Below are 26215 nucleotides of genomic sequence, written 5' to 3' on the forward strand. Positions count from 1 at the left end.
ATTGTGGAGATGACTACTTTCCTCCTGATGCACACTTGACCGTGAGCGCGCTGCTGTCCGAGGGCCAGTCTCACCTCTTTTCTCCCAGGGAATTGTTTTTTTGGCTTGGGCCCCCTCCTCCCGCCCCGTTTTCCTTCCTTCGGTGAGTGCAAGCAACCCCCCCTTTCCCCTTCAGCTCCCTCCTCTAGGTTTGCAAGAGAGTTGTTCGCATCCATAGCATTGTTCATTATTTTGCAAAATTGGAGGGGAAATCATTGCATTCCTTATCGAAAAGCGAAATAAAGCAGTAGAAAGCATGAAAGAGGAGGAGTCAAATTTTTGTAAATTAAATAAAAATTAAAAGGTGCGTGCTATCCCAAAAGTGTACGTACGGCTGTGGTTCGGGATAGGAGGAGGCTTGTTTTTTGTTTGTTTGTTTGTTTGTTTTTTCTCCCTTTAAGCTCTTTTATCCCGACTCTCGGAGGTTCATCTCGTGAAAAAATTTAAAAATGCATGCACACACCCCTCTCTCCCCCTCGCTCTTACTTCTCGTCCTGCGCGCTCTCGTGATTATTAATAATTATTATTACTATTATTGGGTTACTTACGCGAGAATTCCCGTTTGCTTAAGTGCTGGGGTTTGCCTTGCTTGCGGCGAGACATGGTGGGCTGCGGGGCGGGCGGCGGCGGCGGCGGCGGCGGCGGCGGGCGGACTACGGCTCGGTTCACATCGGGAGAGCCGGGTTAGAAAGAAGGAGACTCCAGAGAAAATATCTTCATCAGTGCCTTTTGACATCCAAAATAAATTAGAAATAATACAAAGATGGCGCAGGGAAGATGAATTGTGGGAGAGCCGTCATGGCTTTTTTTTTTTTTTTAAGCAAAAAAAAAAAAAAAGAGAGAGAGAGAGAGAGGAGAGAGATAGAGGGAGAGAGAGAGAGAGAGAGAGAGATGAAAAAAATGGCAAAAGCCCCCCTGAGCTGCAAGTTCAAGTGCGGACGTGACGTCCCTGCGAACTTGAACGTCAGGAGTCTGGATGGACAGAGACACACAAAACATGGGCAGGGCGAGCAGGAGAGAAGGGGAGGAGGGAAGGGGAAGCTCACACCAATGGACACACATCAGGGGCTGGACATGAAAAAGAGACCAGGACAAGCCAATGGCCAGTGCGGGGCGGGGGAGGTGCGGGGCGGGGGGCTCCGCAGACGCCAGACGCGGCCCCCGGGGGAGGGGCGGGCGGAGGGGAGGGGGCGCTGGGGCCTCGGGCTCACCAGTGGCCGCAGCTAGCGCGGTGGCGGCAGCGTGGCCGGGAGAGAAGAAAGGGGCGGCGGGGTTGGGGGGGGAGCAGAGTGGGGGAGGCGAGACGTGCGCCCTGCTCCCCCCGCCCCGGACGCGGACCCTAAAATGAAAGATTACTTTAAAAAAAAAAAAAAAAAAAAGGCTTGAGTGTACGGCTAGTCTACAGCCTGGGTCCCGGGAAGCGCGGGCGGAGGGAAGCCAGGTAGAGTTGCTCCCGGACACCCTCCTCCGCGCGCACACCCACTTCCCCTCACCGCTGCGCGGCTGCCGCGCTCGCTCCCCGCGTGCGGACGCCCGGGGCGGTAGTGAAAGCCATGAGCCTGGAGGCTGCGCTCGGGAAACTTTGCCTGAGGAGAGGATAGCAAAGAAAAATCACCCGAAGTTGAGAGCTGAGCCTCCAAGTTACTGCTCCGCAGCGGGCAAGGGGAGGCGGGAGGAAGCGCGCGGCAAAACGGAGGCCAGCCCAAGTTTGGAGGGTTGCGGGCCCGGAAAGGCAGCTCCGGGGCCTCTAGGTGCCGGGGCAGCCTGGAGAGAGGGGGCTAGGGCGAGGGAGGCGGCGCAGGCCAGAGCTGGAGGGCACCCACAAGGCCGAGCGGGGGCGGGGGGGAAGAAGCTGGGAATCTGAGCGCCCTGACAAGCGTTTGGGTCTGAATGAAACTGGGAGCACGGACTCGAAGCTTCCAAGGGTCGCAAAGATAGAGACCAAGGAATAAAGAACGAGGAGCCAGACTAGGGGACACGTTCCAGCCCCCAGAGGGGAGTGCCGCGGCCCGGGGCGAGGAAGGCGCCGAGGCGTCCACCTCACGGAGGGGCTGCGGGCCAGAGGACAAAGCACCGGCAGTCCCGAGAGTTCCAGTCCCTGGGAATGGGCTCCCGGCGCCGCGGGAGGTCCTCGAGCCGGGTCCCCGGGATGGACACACTCCCTCCCACTCAAAAGCAACTGCTAAAGCACAGAGGAACGGAAAGAAAAATGTTTCTTACAGGCAGGGCACAACTATTCCTGTGCTGTTACCCGGGGGAAGAAAATGGGGAATGAAGAGAGAGCGACTGGCTCTCAGGAGCAGCTGGGGAGACCACGGTGGTGGGGTGACCGCCCTGGGTCAAAGCCGCGCTGCTCCGGCGCCCAGAGCCAAGGCGCAAACCCTGGAGCCTACCGGCCCCTCCGGCCTTTCCACAGACGTTCCCGGGAAATTAAAGAAGACCTGTTGGAAATAAACTCCTGTCTCTTTAATGCACACACGCGCTCGCGCGCGCACACACACACACACACACACACACACACACACAGAGAGAGAGAGAGAGAGAGAGAGACACGCGCGCGCGCGCTGCCGCTGTCAAAAAGCGGGCTTCACTCTGGCGTGGGATACTTTCAGTTTTACGTAAAATGTACAGCAACAGCACCCCCTGCGATTGGAAAGTTTATTCAGAAACGTGTCTGCAAAGTCCCCCGGCGTCTCCCGCCTCCCAGCCTCCCCGCCTGCCTGCGCCACCCTGTAGCCTCAGCCGCCGCCGCCGCCGCCGCAGCCACCCAGACCGCGTTGCGATTCCAAATCAGGAAGGACAGGGGAGGGGGAGAAGCAAACGGACTCAAGTCTGAAGGAGGCGCGGAGGGTGCAGGGTGGAGGCGGGTCGCTGCGGTCCGCGAGACTCCGAGCTGCAGGTGGACGTGTGTGAGTGTGTGTCTGCAGAACGAGGAGCCTTCCTTCCCTCTCCTCCAAGCGGCTCCACAACCCCTCGCGTCTTCTCTCCCCCTCCTCAGTCTTAGGGACGTCGTTTCCGTCGTTTCCCCACCTGGCTGGGGGCTTTATTGCCTTAAGATGAAGCCCCGGGCTTGCAAGCGCGCACCCACTCCCTGCCGCGCCGGTGAGCGGCTGTTTATTCTCGTGTTGTCTTAGTAAAGTTTCAAACCTGTTAGAAAATGACTGGCTTGCCTGGCTCCGCGAAGCTTCGGGCCCCACTAAGGAAGGAAGAGAGGTTTTGATGCTCAACATTAGGAGAAATGTGTGCTGAACTGGGTTGCGTAAATGTGTTTTGTTGTTATTGTTTCTCTCCAGCTTTTTGGGGGGTGGGCACTCAAATCCTGTTTAAGAAGCAGGAAGATTAACTTGCAGTAAAGCTCTGTAATGTGTGCGTTACACTATTTCCCCTTTTTCATGAGTTCTTCAGAGCAGGTCATCTCCCACTACTGTCTTTTTTCTTCTTCTTCCTGTTCTTCTTGTCCTGCCTCCTCCTCCTCCTTCTGTCCTCCTCCTTTTCTCCTCCTCCTCCTTCCTCCTCCTCCCCTTCCTCCTCCCCCTTCTACACCTCCTCCTCCGCTTCATTTTCTCCTTCTTCTTCTTCTTCTTCTTCTTCTTCTTCTTCTTCTTCTCCTTCTCCTTCTCCTTCTCCTTCTCCTTCTCCTTCTCCTTCTCCTTCTTCTTCTTCTTCTTCATCTTCTTTGTCTTTTTAAACTAGCTTCAGAGCAACCAAAAGAGTGTCATTGCACGGGAGGGGGTCGGTGTGGAGAAGAATGGTTGGAGGGAAGGTGAGGAGAGAGAAGAATAAAGTGCAACTGGGAGGTCTTTGAAAAATAAATAAATAAAATAAAAGCCTCTTCAGGTAACAATAGTGATTCAGATTCTTTTGGAACCGAGTTTTTCAAATTTAAGTATTTCCCCCATCCATCCATAAAAGTCCATATATAGAGAAGGTATATAAATGGGTGAATGTGTGTTGTGGAAATATATATGTATGATTTATATATAATGGTGTGTATAAAGCTTTTCAGGGTTGGCTGTAGTGTAAAAAGTAATGACTTTATTACCTCTGAAAGGTTCTGTGGTTCACATTTAACAGTCTTCTGAATTACAATTCATTACACAATTGTGTGCTCTCTAACACCGGCACCCTATCAGGGCCGCTATCTGTTGTTATTTCCAATAAATAACTGGCAACATTTTATTGATTTTCTTTTTTTAAAAAAATCATAGGAAATTAAGCACTTAGTTACAAGTAGGTCTGCTATGTTATTGCACTTGTTTCAGATTCCAGGGGGTTCCTTCCGAAACCACATCTTAAAACATACATTAAAAACCCAGTTTTGCAGCTGCTTTCCCTAGGTGCCAAAGGAGAGGTAAGCAGTGACGTTTCCACCATTAACATATGTTTAATTTCACCACCATAAAATGCCCAGAGTGAAATAGGAACTGCCCTTCGCTCCCGCCCCTCCCCCAGCCTGATTTCACCCAGTCCAGAAAACCTGGGGCTGTGTATTGGCATTTGATCCCTCTTCGTCGCGGACCGCCACTGCCGGTCCCTCGTGCTTGCCGGTCAGAGTGACGCCCCCTCCTTCATTGCCGCTGGATGCTCGCTAAAGCGCTCAAAAGTGGGAGGAGGGGGAGGGTTTGTATGTGTGTTAAAGAAAGAAAAATGTGTTGTTTTAAGAGGTTTAAAAATATTACATAAGTATTGATTAATGATGCAAGTGCTTTTGTAGAGGGGTGAAAGGTCACTTTAAAAGCGCACACTTGGATACACAATAAGTATATTTACCTTCCCAAAGTGGCTTTTAGAAAGTAATAAATTATGACAACGTTAAAATTATTTTCTGGCCATTCAGTTAACTTAATTTGGAGCTGTGGAACCTTTGTTAATTACGCTCCGTGGTCCTTTCCCAAACCTTTGGTGACGACACTGAATGTAAACTCCAGGCCAACAGACGACCCCCTCCTCTCCCCTCCTCCCCCTTTTTATCTTGCCCGCGGAGGAGCCTCCCCAGGACTTCCTGCAGTATATATTCTGCCTCTGATCTCCGTACTTAATAGCCAAGTCCTGGTTTATGCTTTATAATGTGTTGACAAGTTTTCTAACAGACTTTCTGAAATAATGCACATATATTCACGTCGGTTAGAAACCCACCGTATTTTTAGAGTCGAGTAGATCTATACCCTAATGCAGAGAGAGAGTGTAAATCATAGAGGATTTCATAGTCCTTTCAGTAGTTTTCGGTATGAAGTATGAGCTGCGTGGCCTCCAGACGTAACCTTTTAGAAAAAAAGACAGTGCTTTTATTTTATGGTGTAAAGTGCTTTTAGCTCCAGGGCTCTGAACGTGAATGTGGTCAACAAACAGCTCCAAGAGGGAGACTTAATACAGTCCCAGCCCTCGCGCGGAGGATCGCCTGGTGCGGGGGACTCGGGCGGAGCTGGAGAATGAAGGGTTAAAGGTCTGTCTCGATGGAAACTACAAGATTTAAATAAAATATTCACTGTCTGCCTTTAGGGGGAAACACCTTTATAGGCTTAAAGATAAATAAATGAATGATTGAATGAATGGTTAAAAATTGTTACAATCAGTCCCACCTTACTTTGGACTTCTTTCTTTTTCCTTTTTTCTTCTCTTTCTTTTCTTTTTTTTTTCTTTCCTTCTTTTTCTTTCCTATTTCCTCCTTCTCCTTCTCCCTTTCCCTCTTCTTCTTCCTTCCCTCCCTCCTCTCCCTTCTCCTCCTTCTCCCCCTCCCCCCTTCTTCTTTTTCTTCTTTTTGGCCTAATAGCAGCTCAGAAAATAGAGAATGGGCAGTCAGCTTGATAAAAATAAAACTTGGGTTTAGATTCTATACTTGACATAGGCTTTGCATTTCGAATACTTGAGGGTGGAAGTCTAGGGTGTCTTTAAGATGAAGAAAAAATTAATTTAAAAAAAGGAGGGGGTTGTGTGTGAGAAAGGGGGTGGACTTTATGTGGGTGCCCTAAAGGGAAAGGTGAAAAGAATGGGCCACAGACCCCTCTTCTTCCTAGCCTCCTTCAACCCCCATCTCTCTATAACATTTCTTCCCCCTTTCTTGCCACTGTGATCCAGAGCTGAGGACCTAAGGAGGCCCCTGGGGAGTAGTGTCTATACCTTATGCAAGGGAAGACATCCCCCAGAAAGTTCCTGGGGGAACAGTTGGTTTGGCATTTCTCTAGAGGCTCCCTGGGCCTTTAGCTGGCAGGCTACTTCACCCACCTGATTGTCCTGTCCAAAAAAAAAAAAGAAAGAAAAGAAAGAAGGGAGGTAGGGAGGGAAAGAAGGAAGGAAGAAGGGAGGGAGGCAGTGAGGAAGGAAGGGAGAAAGGGGAGAAAAGAAAGAACGAGAAAGCTGAATCTGCTCCAAATAAGTCTATACTTGCCTCTAGACTGGGCTGATGTGTGCTGAGTCAATAATGTATGGGTAGGGGGAAGCAGTCTCACCATTTAAGGAGGAGGCCCCTTTGAAGACAAGAGGGAGTTCTGGTTATTAACACTGCTAGGTAAAATACTTAATTTGGTTCCCTACCATTGACATTAAAGACAGGTGTTGGACAATAAAGCCAGTCCAATGTACTGCTTTAAAAACATATAAAATTCATTATACAGTAGATGCTCAATAAATGGTTTTGGAGTGAATAAGTGAATAAATCCTATTACCATGTGAATGAAACCAACATGACCATTCAAATTCTACTAATTTGCCCCAGAGACCAATAAGGCTTTGATCAGGCAACCCTATTATAAGAGCTAATTTTAGCCTAAAAGTGATTCCTACCAAGGATGGTGACTTCAAAAAGATCACCCCAAACATTAGAGCGACTGAACAATTAAGAATACAGTGCAAGATAGTTCCATCATCTCCAGCAGCCTACATAATCAGCTATCTTCCAAATAAACCAGTATCAAGAATCCAATATCGAAAGATTCATTTTTTTAATACTGTTTTTTGGATCTGCACAAATCTGGTTTCCCAAAGGAGAGCACTTCTAAAGGAAAAAATACAATCAGGACAACCTCCCCCCCCAAAATATAGATATAGATATAGATACAGATATATCAAACTTAATTTTCTGCACCCCTCTTTGATTCCTTTTCTTTTAATAAGGGAATAATTTTTTCAGGACATGTTTTTCACACCCAATCACAAAACAAGCCTCACCTATTTGCTTCTTTGGGCAGGGGGAGGGATAAATAAAAGGAAAAGCAACATCACACACACACACACACACACACACACACACACACACATCTGGTCTGACATTTTGTACAGCAAGTTTCAGCCCAATGTGATTTAAAACAATGTGAGTTAAAAACCTCTTAAAATTTGGGTTTATAATGGAAACGCTGACAGACTCTTAATTATAGCAGCCCTGCCAGACACAGCTATAATGAAATAGTTGTGCTTTCATTACTATAGAGGCACTATAGTTAAGGGTCTGTCAGTGTTTCTATTATAAACCTCAAGTTTAAGAGGTTTATAACTTGGGCGATTTAAATGGCACTGGGTGGAATTTAAGTTATCAGTCCAGATGTGAAGTTGTTTTATAAAAGACAGAATAACTTAGCTGAGAAAGCTTTTGGAGAGTTCTCCCTCTCTCTCTCTCCCTCTTCCTCTTCCCCACCCCACTCCTTCCCTCTTATCCTCCTTCTTTTCCTCATAGAACATCACAGAAATGTTTTTAGTGGTTTCAGATGGTCTTATTGTCAACTTCTAGCTATATAACTTCACTGTCTAAAAGGAAATTTTATAGGCAGTTAGTCCTTTATTTGGACAAATACTCTTTGCTATTATTATAACTTTTTATTATTTTATCATCCTAGAATATACATACATATGGACAGAGAGAGGGAGGAAGAGAGAGAAAGAGGAAGAAAGAGATGGAGAGAAACAACTAAAATTCAGACTATATATCAAGGAATGTTGCAACCTCAGATACATACACAGATTCTGTGTTACTTTCTGATAAAAAGTATAAATTTACCAAAGAGAGATAAAGCACTTTAGATCTCCTTTATCTAGTCTATCAACAATGTGATAAAAATAAAAGAGGTATTAACATCTTATTTCAGAAAGTTGTGTCTTCCTGGTATCAACTGATTTGCTCAGAAAGTTAACAGTCAGCATTGAGCTACCCAAGGACCATGTGTACACAAACATGAGATATTTCTCTGCTTGACTTTGTTCACAGATAAATGAAGGATGTACCTTGGATTATCTAATGAGTCAGAGTTTTGCAGTATGTTCTATTAACCTGGTATACTACCAATATAATATGTAATTAATGTTTGTTAGTGAGGATGTGGCTGATTCTATCATAAGAAAAACAAGGATGGGGGCACCTAGGTTAAAGTGCGTTAAAGCTTCTGCCTTTGGCTCGGGTCATGATTCCAGGTCCTGGGATCGAGCCCTGCATCGGGCTCTCTGCTCAGCAGGGAGCCTGCTTCCTCCTCTCTCTCTGCCTGCTTCTCTGCCTACTTGTGATCTCTGTCAAATAAATAAATAAAATCTTAAAAAAAAAAAAAAAGAAAAGAAAAACAAGGATGATGGGTGGTAATGGACGTGATGGTGGAGGAGATGACAATGATGACCATGGGAGTGAGAGATAGGATGGTGGTGCTTTCTCAAGTTAATATGTCCATGAGAGGGCAGTAAGAATGAGAGGAAAGATGAAGGTAAAAAGTTCAATCCCCGGGCGCCTGGGTGGCTCAGTGGGTTAAGCTGCTGCCTTCGGCTTAGGTCATGATCTCAGGGTTCTGGGATCGAGCCCAGCATCAGGCTCTCTGCTCAGCAGGGAGCCTGCTTCCTCCTCTCTCTCTGTCTGCCTCTCTGCCTACTTGTGATCTCTGTCAAATAAATAATAAAAATCTTAAAAAAAAAAAAAAAAAGCTCAATCCCTTGCTTCTCCAATTCTTGTTGTTTGGATGAGTTCAAATGAAGTTTTCAAATGCACATTGCCCTGTGCCCCTCCCCCCCACACAACAAGGTGTGGCCATGGCTGGGTGTTGTTAGCAGGCCCTAAAGACTTCATGCAGAAGGACCCACCAAGAACTGTGGGGCCACCATGTCTGCATTCAGAAATCTTTCACTTCCAGAAGAAGAGCAGTTCGTTTTCCTCTGTTCCCTCTTAAGAAAATCAGACCACCAAACCAAGCCATCAGCTATCATTAGAGTCTTGATAATTCTCACCTCATAATAGCTTTAGTTGGTCTCTTCTGGCATTAGTTAGGTGACAGAAGAGAAGTAGTCATTAGGACATGTCACCAAGCTCCAGTTCCTTCTCTGCCAATTTCTCATAAACCCCGCAAATGTGTAGCCCCACAACCACTCCAGAATTATACCAACACTTCTCAGAGATCACTGAATAGTTGGAACTGTTCTGGTCCCTTTTTCAGAAATTAAGACACCTTTTTTTCTCTAATAGTTAATCATCGGTATTTGTTTTTCCTGCCAAATTCAGCAAAAGGAACTTTTCCGGTAGAAAATGCCTATCCTTATTTCATCTTTCTTTGGCAGCCTGATAGAGGATAAACAAATCTCTCTAGTCTCCCATTTCTGCTTGTATACAATTTGCCTGTTTTCTTTCTCTTGCTCTTAGAAAAAAAATAAAAATTCTTTGCCCAAGGTCAGTTATCTAAGCCTCCAGGTTCCTATAACATGAAGAATCTCGTCCTAAGAATTGTTATTCTTTTTTTATGGAGCACCGCACCGAGACATGAGACATGGTCTGTGCTCTTGGATGGCTTTTATTTTTAAGGCACTAGGGTGCACATAACACAGGCACAAGCTATCACATAAAGTTCATGAGTCACACACGCCAAAACCATACCGATGCACACTATCATCCTTACCTTATATAACCTTTGGCTTCACACTGCTGATTTGAATAGTTCTAAACCTTTTGCAAAGACCTGTTTGAGGGAACACCGCTCTGGTCATTTCTGACACAATTTTTTTTTTTTTGGTAAGATTTTATTTATTTATTTATTTATTTATTTGACAGAGAGAGAGAGAGCACAAGTAGGCAGAGAGGCGGGTGGGGCGGGGGAGCAGGCTCCCCGCCGAGCAGAGAGCTTGACACAGGGCTCGATCCAAGGACCCCAAGATCATGACCTGAGCCAAAGACAGAGGCTTAACCCACTGAGCCACCCAGGTGCCCCCTGACACAAGATTTTTATTTTCTAGAGAAAGAACTTGTTTTCCCAGAAATGACAATGGTAAATAATGAGGTCTGGTCATGAATATCTGTGATAATCTATTGTTTCCCATTTTTATGATGTTCTAAAATAACGAGTTACTTTTGAGAAATGAGTTTTCTGTACTACATTCATTTTGTAGGCAATACTATAGGCTATTTCTAGCATGCATTTGTGAACGCATGTTTCACTCTTTAAAACGACACTGTTTCAATTCCCTAACACAGAGTGGGCATTTAATACATTTCTTGAATCAAGGAATGAATTCCACAAATGCATTTTCAGATGCTGCTGCAGGTGAGAAAGATACAAGTATTTGTGTCTGATCATTAATAAATTAAATATGCATACAGTGGAAAATTATATTATTTCACTTTTTAAATAGTTAAGAAGTATAGGCCATTTGCACTATCTAACTGACACATTATAAACTGCAAGCCCATTTGTGTCAGGTGGAAACAATTGCATGTCTCTCTGTGTATATTTCATATAATAACTTATGTCATAAAAACCACTGCCACTGCCTCATGCCTCACTCGGGTCCTGGGTTGTCAGTGCTTATAGGGCAGAGCCTCTGTCATTTTCATCATTTCTCCCCCTCAGCACAGAGTAGGACCTTAGGAAAAGGTCTCATATGTGAATAAAGACTTACAAAGTAGACCACTCAGATTTTCAGGAACTTCAAAATCCTATCTATCCTGGATTACAACGTTTTCTTTATTGCTCTCAGTTCTCATATTTTGAAATGCAATAAAATATTCAAATAGCTCAAATCCAAATGCATTATAACACAGAGTAACTCTGAGAAATTAATTCTGGAGCCCGATTCTTTACATACTACCTTCTTCCATATCAAGACCTGTTCTAGCTGGTTCTAGCATGGCTCATGGAGCCTTATATTGACACCCACTTGCCTACCTATTCCAGTGATTTTTGTGGTCTTCCTTAAGGAGTAAGGGAAGTGTCAGCATGTGCTCTTCACATAAGATGGAAAAAGAACCATGACACTCTCCTGAAAAGATTGAATCTTGAACTCCAAGCTTAATTAGTAGATAAAAACACAAGATTAGTGGATTTTCAAAAGAAACTCCATTTGGGACTGTAAACATGCGGTGGGGGGGGGAAGCATACATATTAATTATTTGGATATTAAGCACTTAAAGGAATTTTGCTGAAGATTACAGATCTTTTGTATGTGTTGATTTAATAATTCTAGAAAATTTAAATATGCTCATTTTTAAACATGTTTTACAGGAAGTCAACTCTTCTTCATGGGAATCTACAACTTTCATTTTTTTCTTTTATTTTAGCATAAATAAATCACACTGAAAAGCAGCTGCAAACTAAAAAGGAACTACTCCTTTAAAAAAAATTTGACATAATTTTAGTTCTACTAACATCTTTAGAATTCCAAGCTGGATTGTTTTATTGCCACTGGTCTTCACATTTAAAGGTTTCAATCTCTTTAAAGCTAATATGACAAAGAGACAAATTTTAAGCTGAGTCCAGTCTTGTGTTTTTAGCTAATTTACCCTCAGTAAGACTAACATGATATCTTGTTTGTAGAAACATTCAAAGTTAATATACTTCTGACAACATTAAGAAGTCGCGATTCTTTACTCCCAATTTTTAAATATTCTAGAAGGAAGACACTTTTCACTATGGGAGCCAAAAGGGGCAAAAGAGCCCTGATTTTTAGATGGTATCTTTTCTTCCTTTTTTTAGGGACAAGGGATCAACCAGCAGCAAGTAAATCAATCTGAATCTTGAGGTATGTATATATGTATATATTTTTTTCAACATAATATCAAATGCCTAAACATTGTGGATACACTAGCACTGAAATAATAAGATAATGGCAGTAATTATTTTAATAAGAATTGCTCTAGCCCGAAAAACAGATATATTGCTTAATGTTGCTCTGAAAGGTAGTACTAAGTACATACACAGCTGTAGTGACTAATGTGTACTAAGAGAATCCTTCCGCTAGCATTTTGGACACTTCTGTCACCACATATTATTGATAGCACATATTAATTTTACTACATGGCATCTTTATTTTGTAAAGTCTAATTGCAGGAAGAATTCTTTTCACCCCCTAGATTTCGATAGACGGGCTACAGAGAAGGCTGTATGTGGTGGAGGTCCACTATCACTAAAGAAGTTTGCTGATGATTGGAATAACAGTTCTGGGAACCCTGTTCACTGGCCTTTTAAAAGAGAAGGCAATTAAGTACAATAGACTTGTGATAAAATCAGGATGAGGTCCTGATGAAGATACATGGAAACCAAACGACTTGGAATTCAAGTCTCCGCCCCATATTCCTGTGTTCAGGTATTGCCAGCTGAAGATTGCCCAAAGCCTTTCACTGAACTAAAGCCCCTAATCAAATATCACACAGCCTGCATCTTGGTCCTGAGGCAGAGATAACATTAGATCTTTCTGGGTGTAATTTCAATTGTGATGCTTAGTTTGGCAGAATGCTTTGCAGAGGTGAAGAGAGTAACAGAAATCTGGCATCCAGAACCAAACACGCCTGAGTGGCCCATGTACAGTTTCCACAAAGAAGGTCAAAAAGGGCTGTGAGGAAAGGTGTATCAAAGGTATCCTTGGAACTCAGAGCCAATAAAAATGAAACTATTCTCTTCTGAGACCTAATTAACTTTTATATCCAAAGCTACACTGCACATTTGTTCATTGCTTATGACTGGGACGAAAAAAATATATGTGCCATGGAACCAGGCTTTGAAATGATCTATTGGGTGGCTTTTCTGTGTCTGTAAGGAATTTTCTGTTCTTTAGAGGTATTCATTCAATGAATAAGTAAGTCTATGCTAATTTTTTTTTCTCAAGATGTTAAGTATTTTCCTATATCTATTTTCAAGGAATCAGGGACTTAGTCCAATAACTTCCAAAATATTCCCTTCAAATCCTAAAACAAAACCACAACAAAAATGTTCCAGAAACAAATTTCACGCTACAGGCTTTGCAAGGGTTAGTCTCCTATTAGACTCACTGTTCCTATATGATCCTTTTTCATGTTTTAAAGGAGGATATATATTTTTCTGTTACCTTTCCTGACTGTAAAGCAATCACAGGAACCTGCAGGAGGCACCATAAATATGCAAATTTCTGAGAGATAACTGTTTTCAGTGGCTATGCCTCCAAGTAGTCCGGGAAACAGGAGAGCTGAAGCTGCCTACTTCCAAGTAATTCGTATGTTGGTGGTGCCCCCTGCTGCAATCACAGGTTGTCCAAGAAAGGGAGAATAAAATGGAGAAACATTTAGATCTGGTTAATATGTGAAATAAATGCCCCACCACCCCCAGCCATACCCACGTTCAGAGTTCCTTCTGCCAGTCACAGATACACTTCAAACACTTTTCTCGGCCTAAAATTGTAAAGATTTGCTTTTATCTCAAAACCTTTAAATATGTGGGTTATGTAGGAATAGGTATTATTTTCAAAAACAAAACAAAACACACCATACCAAGATCTGCCACCACATTTTTTAAAGACTGAAATATCTTAAGTATTTTCTAGAGGTTACCTAATGATAATAAATTCTGAATGAGAAGAATATCATCCTACTCACTAGGAGATGGGAGTAGGAAGGGAAAAGTTAACGTGTTAACAGTGTGTAGAGCTATTATTCAGTTTTAAATGGCTTTATTTATTGAAGGAAAATTTTGTGGGCCATTAGCTCATAGTGTGGACTGGACATTTTGATATTCAAAAATAAAAATGAAATAAAATAAATAAATGAAACATTGGAAAACTGACTGCCATAACTCTACAGTCACTGTTGCAAATTTTCATATTAAGACTTGGGGGGGGTGATAGAACAGAATAACAGGATACAATTCAGACCTGTGCCGGTCTATTGAATACATAATATGCATTTTTAAATTGCCTGAATATATATTCACATGACAGAATCTAATGGGTTTAGGAGGAGCCCTCGCTCTTGATCAAATCATAAAAACTGTTATAAACTTGTCTATCACATCAGGTCACACACACTTCTTTTAAAACTGTTTTTGTCTTGTTTAAATACTAGAGTAGGAATATGTAAAGGAAATTAAACCTTAAAAAACCCCAAAACCCTCAGTTACGTGTTAGAATCTCTAGATAGAGCCACAAAGGTAAGCCTTGATGACACAGATACTTCTACTGTTGAACACTCCCCAATCTTCCCCAATGCCCCAAAGTCCCCCACCCCCAAGCTCTGCTATTTTTTACCATCAGTTTCAGACCTGCAGGCTCTCTCCTAGTGTAAACCTCTTACAGTGGCTGTAGTGGAGTTTGAATTTCACCTTAGCTTCACACTTCATTTTCATATTCAGATCTTCGCAGCTAGAGCACAGTAGAGGACTGAGGAAATTACCTATATAATTTTAGCAATGAGTCTGCCTTTATCTGCATCGTCCAGGAATCTTGTATCCTGTCTGTAGAGCCCTGGCCTGAGAGCCTGTGAGAAGAGAGAAGGAGAGGAACTGGTGGATATTAGTTACCAGGCAGAACGAATTAGAAATTGATCTTGATAGTAAAGGTGTCCATCTTTCCCTTATTCAAAACTTAAACAAGCTCCCATTATTCTATATGATGAGGAGAATTTTTAAGCCCCTGCTCTGGACTTTATTGCTACAGAAGGTGAACTGTGAAAAAAAGAAAACCAGTGCACAAAACAGCAGTTGGGAATCGAAGCTCCTCTTTACCAGAACCCCTGCCATATATGTTCTGTCACTCACCTTCTAGACACTCAGTACAACCATTCAATCTATTGAATCAAGAGACTGTTTGATCTTATCTGCATCTGTGAGCTGACTGTCAACCTACTTAGACTGCATATTAAATCATCTATAGTAGCTGTATCAAGCTGGGATGATCTGTTAATTCTAAATTTATTAACCCTTGGAGTACAGTCATCATGTTTAATCTAGTGTAGCCCACATTTATTTTACAAGACTAAATCCTTCTTTAAGATAGAGCTATGCTGTAGGTTAAAAACAGCTAATGTGGGTTTCATTATGATAACTGGGGGTAGAGACTGTCTGAAAAATATAAGTGCGGCTACCCTAACAGGCTATGTATGTCTGGTCCCAAGCACTCTTCCTAGGCTGGGTTTGCCTGTGAGATGAAATTTTCTCCAGAAACTGTTCTGTCTCTAAAAAGAATGCAAAAGAAAAAAGAGGGTGGGGAAGAAGTGAGAGAGGAGGAAGGCCTCTGACAGATTTCCAGTGGTCCAAAGCCAGAAAGACTGTTTTCCATGGTAGTGCCAACCGCCAATGTAATGCTTGAGGAATAAATTTCCAAAGGCACACACCTAGCAGAAGAGGCTAACAAAATTCCTTAAGTGAGTCAAACTTCTTGATCAGTAAGGACCACCTATTTCTGGATAGAACAGCTTTTTTTTTTCCCCACATAAACTCTTTCCAAAGAAGAATTTCAAGCAATTCGAAATACAAGGTAGTTCTGTTGAAAAGAAAAAAAAAAAATGTTCATTTAATATGTTAATCTGGTCTTCAGACAGAAAAAAAAAAGATATCCATCTCTTCTACTTGCCCATTACTGATGTTATCAACATATTCATAGCTTTTCTTTCAGACACAAACTGCTAGGCATGCTCCCTTTTTTGGTAACCACGTGCCTGATATCTCTCTAATGTAGCCTAATAACAATTTTAGCATTCAGATGAAGCGATTTCATTCTGTGACTGCCTTTTCTATTAGATTTGATTTTGAGAAGCCCCAGTGGGTGCCTTCGAGGCAGAGATCTATCTGTGAGGCTGCTACCGACTCAATAGCAGCCTGGGCTAACCTTGACCTTTCCCGAGACCCCGCTCCATCTGGTGCCAGCCTGCTTTCTACCGCGCCCCCCCTTTCTTGCTTCATAGTCAACATTGATCAAGGCAGAACGGAGCGCCTCGTCTCCTGGAAGGGCTGGGCAGGCTCAGGAGGACAGCACATTTCAGTATATGGAAATGATCAAGCTTCTTATGCAATCATAAATCTACATAGGAGTCTTGTGATTTGATATTTCATTCACCTCTAAAGATTTTTTTTCTCCCTCCCAACAGGGATTTATAAGCTCTGTAAGAGCTCCCGGACAACGGCTTTCCCCAACACCTGGAAATTATCAAGCTTGCTGCTTGCTGAATGATGCTAACAGCTCTAATGCTGCAAATTCATTTTTAACAACTCACTGGCTTTTATCTAGGATTTGTGTGTGTGTGTGTGTGTGTGTGTGTGTGTGTGTGTGTGCACACGCAAGCTAGTGAGCGCGTGCGCGTCTTTCCTTAAGAAAAAAATCTACCAAAGCAATGGACAGTATCAAAGACACCAAAATCAAATCCGACTGGAATATCCTACATCTCCACACCCATCTCCATTATATATTTGTAGATAGATAGTTTTTTTTTTCCTATTTGTGTATTCTGTCCCCTTCAACTGCTTAAGAGGGCAGAGATAAAGAGGAAAAAAGAGAAAGAGTAAGGAGAGAGAGATGGAAAGATGCCAGAGAGGTAACTGGATGTAACATTTGAATTGAGCTTGAAACCTACCTCTCCCCTCCCCAGGCCACATTCCTCCTTTCCCCAAACCCACCCAAATGGCTCTTCTCAAATCACCCACTACAGTACACAGATGCCTCCTCTGCTTCACACTCTCTTTCTTTCCTCTTCTTCTGTCTGTTTCAGGGGCTGGGTGGTAAAGAGGCTGACTGAGGGGGAGTCACGTGGGCAGCCCGTGGGCAGCGGCAGCAGCAGCTCAAAAGAAATTGACTGACTGGCCGCTTGGGCGCATTTCAATATATGGAAATGACCAGAGGCTTCTGCAATAAATCAGCACTCAACACTTTGTCATTTTTCTAGCTCTGCTTCATTTTCCTATTTTCCTCTTCTTCTCACAGAAGCCTCATCTCTTGTATTTTACCCTCCTGCGTCTCTTCTCACCTCCAACCCCCCCCCCCCCCCCCCCAAAATTGGCGCGCCCTCCCCCCACCCCCCCCCCCCCCCACTTTCTGTTCTCTGGCTCCCCTGTAATTGGAAACATCCGGTCGACGACGATTGTTTTCTTTCCCTTTAATTTTTTTTCCCCCTAACAACATCGGGCAGTGTTTGCTGCAGTGCCTCAGATTTTCTTCGACCACAGGCGCCCGGGATGCTCTTACTCAATCCTCAGGACCGGGACCTCAAGCCCCTTGTGATGAAGAAAAAAGAAAGACATGGTCCTTCCTTCACCCATCCCAGCGCCCGCTCCCACCCTCGAGGAGTTCCCTTAGCAAACTTAAAAGAATATCAGAAGCAACTTGTGCCGTGAAATGCCCGGGATAGCGCTAGGGGGTAGCCAGAAGAAAAGGGAGGGATGTAGTGGGAATCTAAGTGGGTTTGCAGGTTACTGCTTTTCTTTTGCAGATCCTGTGGTGCCCTCCACCTAACCCTGCCCCTATGCCTCGGGTCTTTTTTGAACTAAAGCCGCGCATCCCTGCAATCTGCAATTACTCTGGATGTTTCTCAGGAGCTCAACACAGCCTGAATTTCGTGGCGCTCACAAAAGCGAAATTAGCAAAACCCCATCAGCGCGCCGGTTTTTGTGTTGTGTTGTTTTGTTTTTTTAAGTTCGGTGCAGATGCAACCATTACCTAGCTTCCTCCACCCCCTCTCCCGGCTCCTACTTGAGATTTCTAATCTTTCAACTTGGGACTCTCTCTTGTCGACTGGGCAGCCTCTCTTTTTCCTTTCGCTTGGATCTGGGAACAATAGGCATGTAAAGGGTCAGTGGGCATCACCCTATAAAGCTCAGAACCTAATTAATTTTATTAAAGGAGGATCTGTTTATGCAATATGACAGCCTGGGGGAATTAACCATTTGAGGACACATACGCTGTTCAGACACCAGAGATTGCCTCTTCACATCATAAGCTTATACTTCCTGCCCCATTTGATGCTGGGTGGCACCGTGATCCGGGTCTGGTTTTTTGTTTGACCTTGTGAAGAGCTTGTCTAAACCCGGGGTTCTGCACAATTCGAGGGATGCCCAGAAAATCCATATATTCCCATTGCCAGATGACAGTTGAAGTGCCCACCCATTCACAGTTAGCTGCAGTGACGGCTCAAAAGGTCTCACTGTTGGGAATGTGGGGGGTGAACCTCTCACCGCGACCTAAAGTGGATATTTGGAAATATTCTACTTGGAAATCAAATTATATGAAATCCAATATGCCTTCTCAACAGCAAAGGAAAATGTAACCGTTTTAAGTTGTTATTTTTTATTTTTTCCTGCCACTCTGGCAATTTGAAATACATTTTTAATAACCTCCTGGAAAAAAAAAACAATTTAATAGTTCAGACATATTGTTCCTTGACTTAATATCTTTGTGTATTCCTTAATTGCCCAAACAAAGTTTATTTCATTTACAAAGGCTAACTTTATGTCTCCTGGGAATTCTAATGTCATAGTTTTTTTTTTTTAATCATCACCTTGGATTTTGTTCAACAGGGATCTAGAAATGTATAGCATATGTATAGAAATAGATATGATAAAATATTCAAGAGCTCTCTGAAGGAAAATGTGCTTGAAAATAACCCCCTCTTTTATGGAATTTGTTTTGATTTAGATCTATAGATAGTAAAAAGAATGAAAGAAACTGTGAATTACACTGAATATAAGATGTTTATCACTTTAATATTACACTTCCTAGCTTCCATATTACAGGGCTTTAGAATACTCCCAAACTTTCAGATTGAAGCTCTGCCTTATACGGTCTGCGGTCTGTCTGGAAAGACCTGCCAGCACATGCCAGCTAAAAATGAGTGTCAATTAATAATAATAAAAAAGATCCCTTATTCCTACACTCATGTAATTTAACAGGTTTGCAGAGGAACATAGGATGACAACAGTTGTGAGAACATTCCAATATATGCAGTTCTAACAGCTTTCATTCTAAGACGGCAAAGCTTCTTAAAATAGAATGGCTTAACATTTCTTTTTTATATTAAAAGTCCAATCTACACTTCACATAAAATGTTTTTTTATCACAAAAATATTTGTCTCTAACAAAATGCACTTTTTGTTCTACCAAAAAAGCAAACATCTTGAAACAGATTCTCCCAGCTTTTTACAGTTCCCCATTGCAATTTTCTGTACTATTTTCAACTGCCCCCTCCCCCATATGAGATACTCTGAACACTGGAATAAAAATAATTACAATTGAAATACTGAACTGGAATGTCCTGTTTCCCAATATTGCTAACAAATTCTCTAATTCTTAAACTGCTCTCTGTTGGAACTAGGCAAATTGGGGAACTTACACTGATATTTCTAAGTGCAGTTTGTTGTTTTAAAAACATATTGTACTGATTAATAAAAATGTGAAATAATTTGAGTTACAAATTTTGAACTACAAATCGCCATCTGCTCAAATGGGGGAAAACCAAAAATTGCCGAATATATTTTCTCACCTCTTTTTTTTATGATAACATAAACAACATTCCTGAATAATTAAAAAAAGAAACTGACTACACTTAATGCATTTTTATAGTTCAACAACTGCTTGGTGAGTCCACCTTCTCAAACGTGCAATTATTTTTTTTCTTAATTACTTACATATGTTCTATCAGAAGATGCAGGTTCTAGTGCTTTTCCTGCATATTGTTCAAATCTGTTTAGCTCTATCTATTAGATTACAAGCAAGCCTCTGGGTTGATGTGGTAAAATAGACTGTAATGTTTAGGAACCCCAACTTGGTCTTAGATGTTAACTACGTCAGAGACCTAAGGAAACACTCACAGTATCCTCTGAGGGTAAGGAGAAAATAAAACAAATTTCCATGAACCCAGAACCTGTAGGGAAAAGGGATAACCCATCAAATAGAGATATAGATACAAAAAAGGATGATAAACAATTTAGCTTATTACTTATGGGAAAGAAAGGGGGGGGTAGACCTGCCATCCATGGCTACTGAAAGCAGTTGTTGACGCCTGGCAAACAGGATCCAATGGAATTTACTAGCCCACCAGCAGAAACCGTGAAAAATCATCTAGGTTGGGCCGAATTGTTGGCTTTGAAACAAGGAAGAGGATAAGCAGGACTCACCAGGGCAAGGAGTTGAACAGGAGTTCCAACGCAGAGTTGAACATACTGCTTTTTAAACCATATCCCAGGCTCAGACATAACAGATAAGCATGTTGACTTTTAATCATCCTAAGAATAAAGAATTCCAATTCTGTTCAGTTAATCATAGAATAATATGATCACTTTTTTTTTTTCTTTCCTTTTCTAAAACCCTGACGATTCTGGGGCAGGGGTGGGAGGAGACATGCCCCTTTTTATTGTAGAGAGACATTTGCGCCATGATCCGAAAGCCAAAACCTCCTAAGTCATGCCTGCATTTATCGGTCTGTGTCAGGCAGAGGGAAGAGTGAGCCAAATCTGTCCAGTTTCAGGGCAGGTGAAAGTCAGGCTGTGAATCCTCAGGCCCTGGGAAGGATGTAGAAGTTGCTTTCATCACCTTGGAATGAGGTGGAAGGGAATGAAGAACTGTCTCCAGATAACCTTCAACGTCAGCTGCTTTCTCTCTCTTTCTACTCAAAGTGTGATTCCTGGAACATGGCAGCTATTGCTTTTGTTTCATTTTGCTTTTAATTCATAACCGATGTCTCCAATTTATAGAATATTGAATACTGTGCATGATGTGAAGTAGGCAGGCCTCTTATTTGGAGTGTAATACCAGGTCTTTTGTCTGCCACACCCAGGCTCCTGTACCAAGTGTAGAGGGGAATGAAGACAAGTTAAAAATAAATAAATAAATAATTAAATTTATTTCATGTCCCCATGTCCTCAAGGGCTTCATGGTCCAGGGGAGAAATCCACACACATCTGACCACAAAACAAGTCAGACTGAGGATAGGAAATAAAGGAGAGATCAAAGAGGGGATCCCAAAGCAGGGGATTTCTCAGCTCCTGGGGAAGGGTGGGTAGGGCTTTGCTTGGTGGGAAGATGTGGGAAGAGCACTCAGGAAGCAAGGACTTGTATGAGCCAAGACCAGGCACACAAACGGGAGTGGTGAGTTTGGGGCTATAGTTCACCTGGTGTGGCTAGAGCACAGAGTGGAGTGGCAGGAAGACGTCTGGAGAGAGAGGTTGGGGCAAGTTTGGGAGGGGCCTCAAATGTCAGGCTTCATAGTCTTGACCAAATTCCATAAGCAGTGGAAAACCATCTGAGGCTTTTGAGAAGGGTGGGGGTGGCACGCTCTTTGGAGAAATAAAACCTGGAGGCAATTTGGAGGATGGCTTGAAGCAAGTTGTTCTCTGCCATTGAACCTATTTTCCTGTTCGCCAATCTACAGAAGAAGAGGTCCATATGCAAATGACGCAACTTGGATGGAACATTATCGTGGCTTTCTCCTTCATAATTGAAGATGATGCTCTCGACAGGGATTTCTATTTACATGCACAGGATGACTGACTTTCGAAATCTTCACATATAAAAATCTGTTCTTTGAATGCTTCTATATTTGAAATCTTAATGTCAAGAATCTAATTTGCCTTTCCCCATGTGAGTCCCAAAAGTGTTTACCTCCAACCCTTACTCCTTCCCCTGACCCAATCTGCCAAAAAGGAAGACCCAGATTCATGAAGGAAACCTCTCTTTTCTACCTCGAAAGAATAAAGAGCGGAAGGTATAGAAGCCTTCGAACCACCCAATCATATTTATTCAGCATCCGCTATAAGCATAGCCCTTTGCTAAACCCTTTTTTTAAAAGATGAACCCAAACACAGATTTTAAGGAAACAAGGATGAATAAATAATACAGGTCATTATCCATTTTTTTTTTTAAACCTTAAATCAAATAACTGGAGAGTAGCTATTGTGATCTAATCCCTGGTTGGGTGGTGCTCTGGTTTTTAGCACAACATTCCTAGTACAGCCAAGCTGCGTTCTGTAAATTAAAAACCTTTTAAAAATTAGATTCTATCTTTACAGGACTGGAGAGACCAATTTATGGAAATTGGACCATGAGGTTTCGTGGCTTTTGTTTTATTTCTCTGGTTCCACCCAGTAGAAAATACCAGTATGAAAAATGGGACACCATGCTGCATTTCAGATAGCCTTCTGCTAATTAGCAAATTACCCTGTCTCATCATAAGGGCTGCCAGCATTGTTTTAGTACGGGTCTGCTAATATTCCATTCTGAAGGCCCTAATTTAAAAATCTTGTATCTTGGCTGCTAAAGTCACTGCAGGCTGAATCTTGTCAAACAGGAGGAGACTTTGTTTTCCAGTCCTGGACATGGAGCATAATGGTGTCATTTTAAAATGCCTGGAATGTGTGTGTGTGTGGAGCTGGGGGAGAGACAAGAAAATTGTCTTTAAATGCTTTCCTTTCAGCACACCTTTGCTGTGATCCCAGATCAGAACCTAGTTCTCTTGAGAATGAAGACTTGCTTTGACATTTTCAGTGAGGAAAATCTCAAGTAACCCATATGGATTTCTCATGCAGGATTTAGCCAAAATATATATTTATATGAGATTTAAACAAAGTCGTTTCTATTGTAACATTTACAATCATTATCGGTTTCTCTGTTAAATTATGTGTTTTGGTTTAAATTAAATCTACTGTCAATAAGAATGAGCAAAAAGTGTGGATTCCAGTTATGTAAACACATATTCATATGTGTATTGGCAAATTTAACATAATACATTAAAATATACAGTATGTCCACTTTAACTAACATCAAAAGTGAATAATTATGGTCTGACTTTTGGAAAATGCTAGGAGGAAAATCAGACTTACATCCATAATTCCATTTTCAACTATTCCATTGTGACTTGGTATTATTTTTATATGGTTCCCTACTTCAAATATCAGATAGTAGAAGATTTCATTCATCTGACATATCATATATACCACATTGTCAAGGCCAAATGCAAAAGAAGATAGCCCGAGAAAGCATTGAGTCTGAACCCCAGATCATCAGGTTTCACTTTCTCTGTTTAGGGAATTATTTTAATGTAGATTGTAATGTAGATTACATTATTTTAATGTAGATTGGTGTATGGATATGATATTAGTCAAAAGAAGTGATACTTATAAAAAGCTATATCCCTTGGTAACAATTTAACTCAGAAAATTAGTCTTGCTAATTTTTCTCTTTTTGCTAGCTGTACTTTCAGAAGGGGTATATGTTGTAGGCAACCTTGGTTTAAATGTAAAAGCTGATTAATCCCCTGAGTTATTCTTTAAATTACAGACCCATAAGTGTGGCTTTTCATCCTTGGCAAAAATTTAAAAGTATCAACTTAAAATTTAAACCCATCTCTATCTAAGAAACAAGTTTAATAGTTTACAGTCTACGGCAATTTAAGTGTGATGACTACTTCTGGGCTCTGTAAGCATTCATTAGCTTACTTTTCTCCCATTAGCTTGCAATAAAAATAATAATATTTGCCATTTAGTAGGGACTTTTCACCCTCAAAGTGCTTCATAGGCATCAAGTGGTTTATTTATTAATAATCTATGTTTCTGCCTAATAAACTAGATTTCTATTTACAATCAAAGGGAAAATTAGAAAATGTTCTGTGTGTGGTGAGTAAAAGGAGTTGCTAACAGACTATCAAATTACATATTTATTTTGCCCTGCCCATTATAATTAGATAGGTTTCTGCCAGCCATTAAAAATGTCAGGGTCCTAGGCAATGAAGTATAGAAGTCTGTTTCATATCTGTTTGTTTTTCTGATTTGGTAGGAAGTAGGTTTTTTCCAAAGTTTTTACCCCTCAATTTACTCATGTAAAAGAAAACTTGGTTTCAGATACTATAGATTAGACATCAAAGAGATTTCTTTTCATTTGGATTTATAAGAACATATCAGCAGCTCCATTCTGGAGCGGGAGCAGAGAGCCCTCTAGAACTCCTGGTGTCAGCTCAGAGGCCCTGGCTTGGGTTCTGCCCCAACCAGAGTAGGAACTGCAAACAAATATTTTAAAGACCCATGGCCTCCAGGACATTTGAATTTTGCAGTCTTCAGCTCTGGCTTCAGGACAGTGGGTGTGGGTGGGTAGGGGTTAGCACTATTCCTCAGTAGGTGACCTCTACGGGGAAAATCAAATAAGCTGGCCAGGGGGTGAGGGGGGGAGCGGTGTTCAATGACATCCATAGACGCAGCCATAATGCACCTTGAATACATCTTCACACTGTTTTTCAAATTGACCTTCTCATTTCAAGACATGCTCTTCCCTAAAAAGGAATATTTAGTTAGAACCACTTATGCTTCTCTTTGGACTTGGCCATCCAGAATTCTCGTGAGGAGCATCAGAAATGCTTGCAGGTTTCAGGAAATTCCTTTGAGAAGGCACAGCATAAAACGAAGGTACTGACTGGTTTACCAAGAGGTTTAAAATGGCTCAGTATCCAGCAACTGAAATATATAAATACACAAAACAGCAGACAGCCCTCGCACATTGAGAAACGCATTGTATTGGCACTGTGTACTCTCTCTTAAGGCTTAGAGATGTTTATGATAATGGGATATTACCTTACGTGTGGTGATACTTTACAATTTTTACAGTATTTTTGCATGCACTTTCCTTTTCAATTAAGTATACTTTGATCTCCTTTCACATTGATTTTGGCTTGTTTGCTCTTAAATATTTTTGTTGTGTTTCTTCTGATAAGAATGGAGTAGTGTAAACAACATCCTCATATGTTTGCACAATGCTGCCTTGTTATAATTAAGTGTGTTTTTCAAAGGTCTCTAAGCCAGCCATAAAAATTTGCTCAAAGCTAAGCTTGAAATGTTAGGGTCTGCTCCTGTGGGTGAACTCTTTCAAACACCATAAGAACCTGAATTTTGATCATTTGAAAACATAGACGCTGGAAACAAACCCTCAGAGAGGATTTCTGTCTCACAAAGCGATTTGGTCCACCTCCCACTATTATTTGTGCAAAGAATGGATGTGTTCAGAAGTTAATTTTGGTCCTTTTAAATGGCTGAACAGAAGCATGTGAGGCAGAAATAGGCCTTCTGATTCACCTTCAGCTTTAAAAGCGCTAATTTCTGCCTTCTGAGTGCCTTTAGAACAACTTGTCCCCATCTTTGGCATCAGAAAGCCGGTTTCCAGTAAGAGGGGAGGAGACACAGAGAAAGCCATCCCCCTCACCCTGCACACATGCCACCCATCTAACGCTCTTTCTGAAGAAGGCAGAGAACTCTTTGCAAAATCGCCACAGGCAGGACAGAAGTGGAGGGACATCACTATTTCACAAGGCCTGATGAACAGCCAGTGACTGTGTCTCCTCAAGGCAGGCCTTTAACTCCCCTTTACGAGTCCCATGGAAACAGAAGACTTAGCGGCCAAGACTCACCTCTCTCTGCAGAAAGCCATTTGCTCTCTCGTCCCTCATTTCTTTACAAAATCAGCATTCATACAAAGCAGAATTGCGAAGTTGGCCAGGATAGGGAACAAAATTGCAATTCAATTGCTTTTTTTACATTTTGTAAAATAATGGCAATAAATTAAATAATCAAAATATTTAGCTGTGTAAACTGGCTTCTGCCACTTGCACAGTTACTTCTTTTCATGAGGAAGGTTGCTTTACATACCAATAGGTGTTTTTAAAAATTATCTCAATGTCTATTCAGACATGCTGCTCCAGGAAGGTCTTCTGGTTTTTTCAGTTGAAATTAATATTTGCTAATAAAAGAACTGTCAGGGCTTTGAAGTAAACATTCATTTATGTACCCAAAAGAACAGAACATCACCAGTTTTCATCTGCGCACTGTCCCTCAGTCCCAGTCAGTCAGCGATCCACATAGCTGCCATGCTGGCCAGAGGTGGGCATCAAGCTCAAGATAACAGGGAGCTACCTCCTTGAAAAAAGGACACAGAATAGCGAATTAATTCCTTTTACCAGCCCTATATGCTCCTGGCAAAAATAAAGGCAGTGTGTGGGCTGGATTCTGCTTTTACTCATAAA

The 26215-nt window shown here is 42.1% G+C and overlaps 1 protein-coding gene across 5 annotated transcripts in view; it reads right to left on the reverse strand.

Moving 5' to 3' along the window:
- LOC111148006 (B-cell CLL/lymphoma 11A) overlaps window positions 1-1265 on the reverse strand; it is a 101487-nt gene extending 100222 nt beyond the window's left edge. For 3 of the 5 annotated variants that reach the window (XM_022504340.1, XM_022504339.1, XM_022504337.1), the window contains exon 1: window positions 588-829. In XM_022504340.1, coding sequence (XP_022360048.1) covers window positions 588-642 — 55 coding nt within the window. In that variant the 5' untranslated portion in view covers window positions 643-829. Of the gene's footprint in view, window positions 1-587; window positions 830-1250 lie in introns of those variants that run through there. The other 2 variants (XM_022504338.1, XM_022504341.1) reach the window with 2 other exon arrangements.
- Window positions 1266-26215: the final 24950 nt, after the last annotated feature.

Source organism: Enhydra lutris, unplaced genomic scaffold, assembly GCF_002288905.1.
Source record: "Enhydra lutris kenyoni isolate GAN:26980312 unplaced genomic scaffold, ASM228890v2 scaffoldscaffold18, whole genome shotgun sequence".
Classification (NCBI taxonomy): domain Eukaryota; kingdom Metazoa; phylum Chordata; class Mammalia; order Carnivora; family Mustelidae; genus Enhydra; species Enhydra lutris.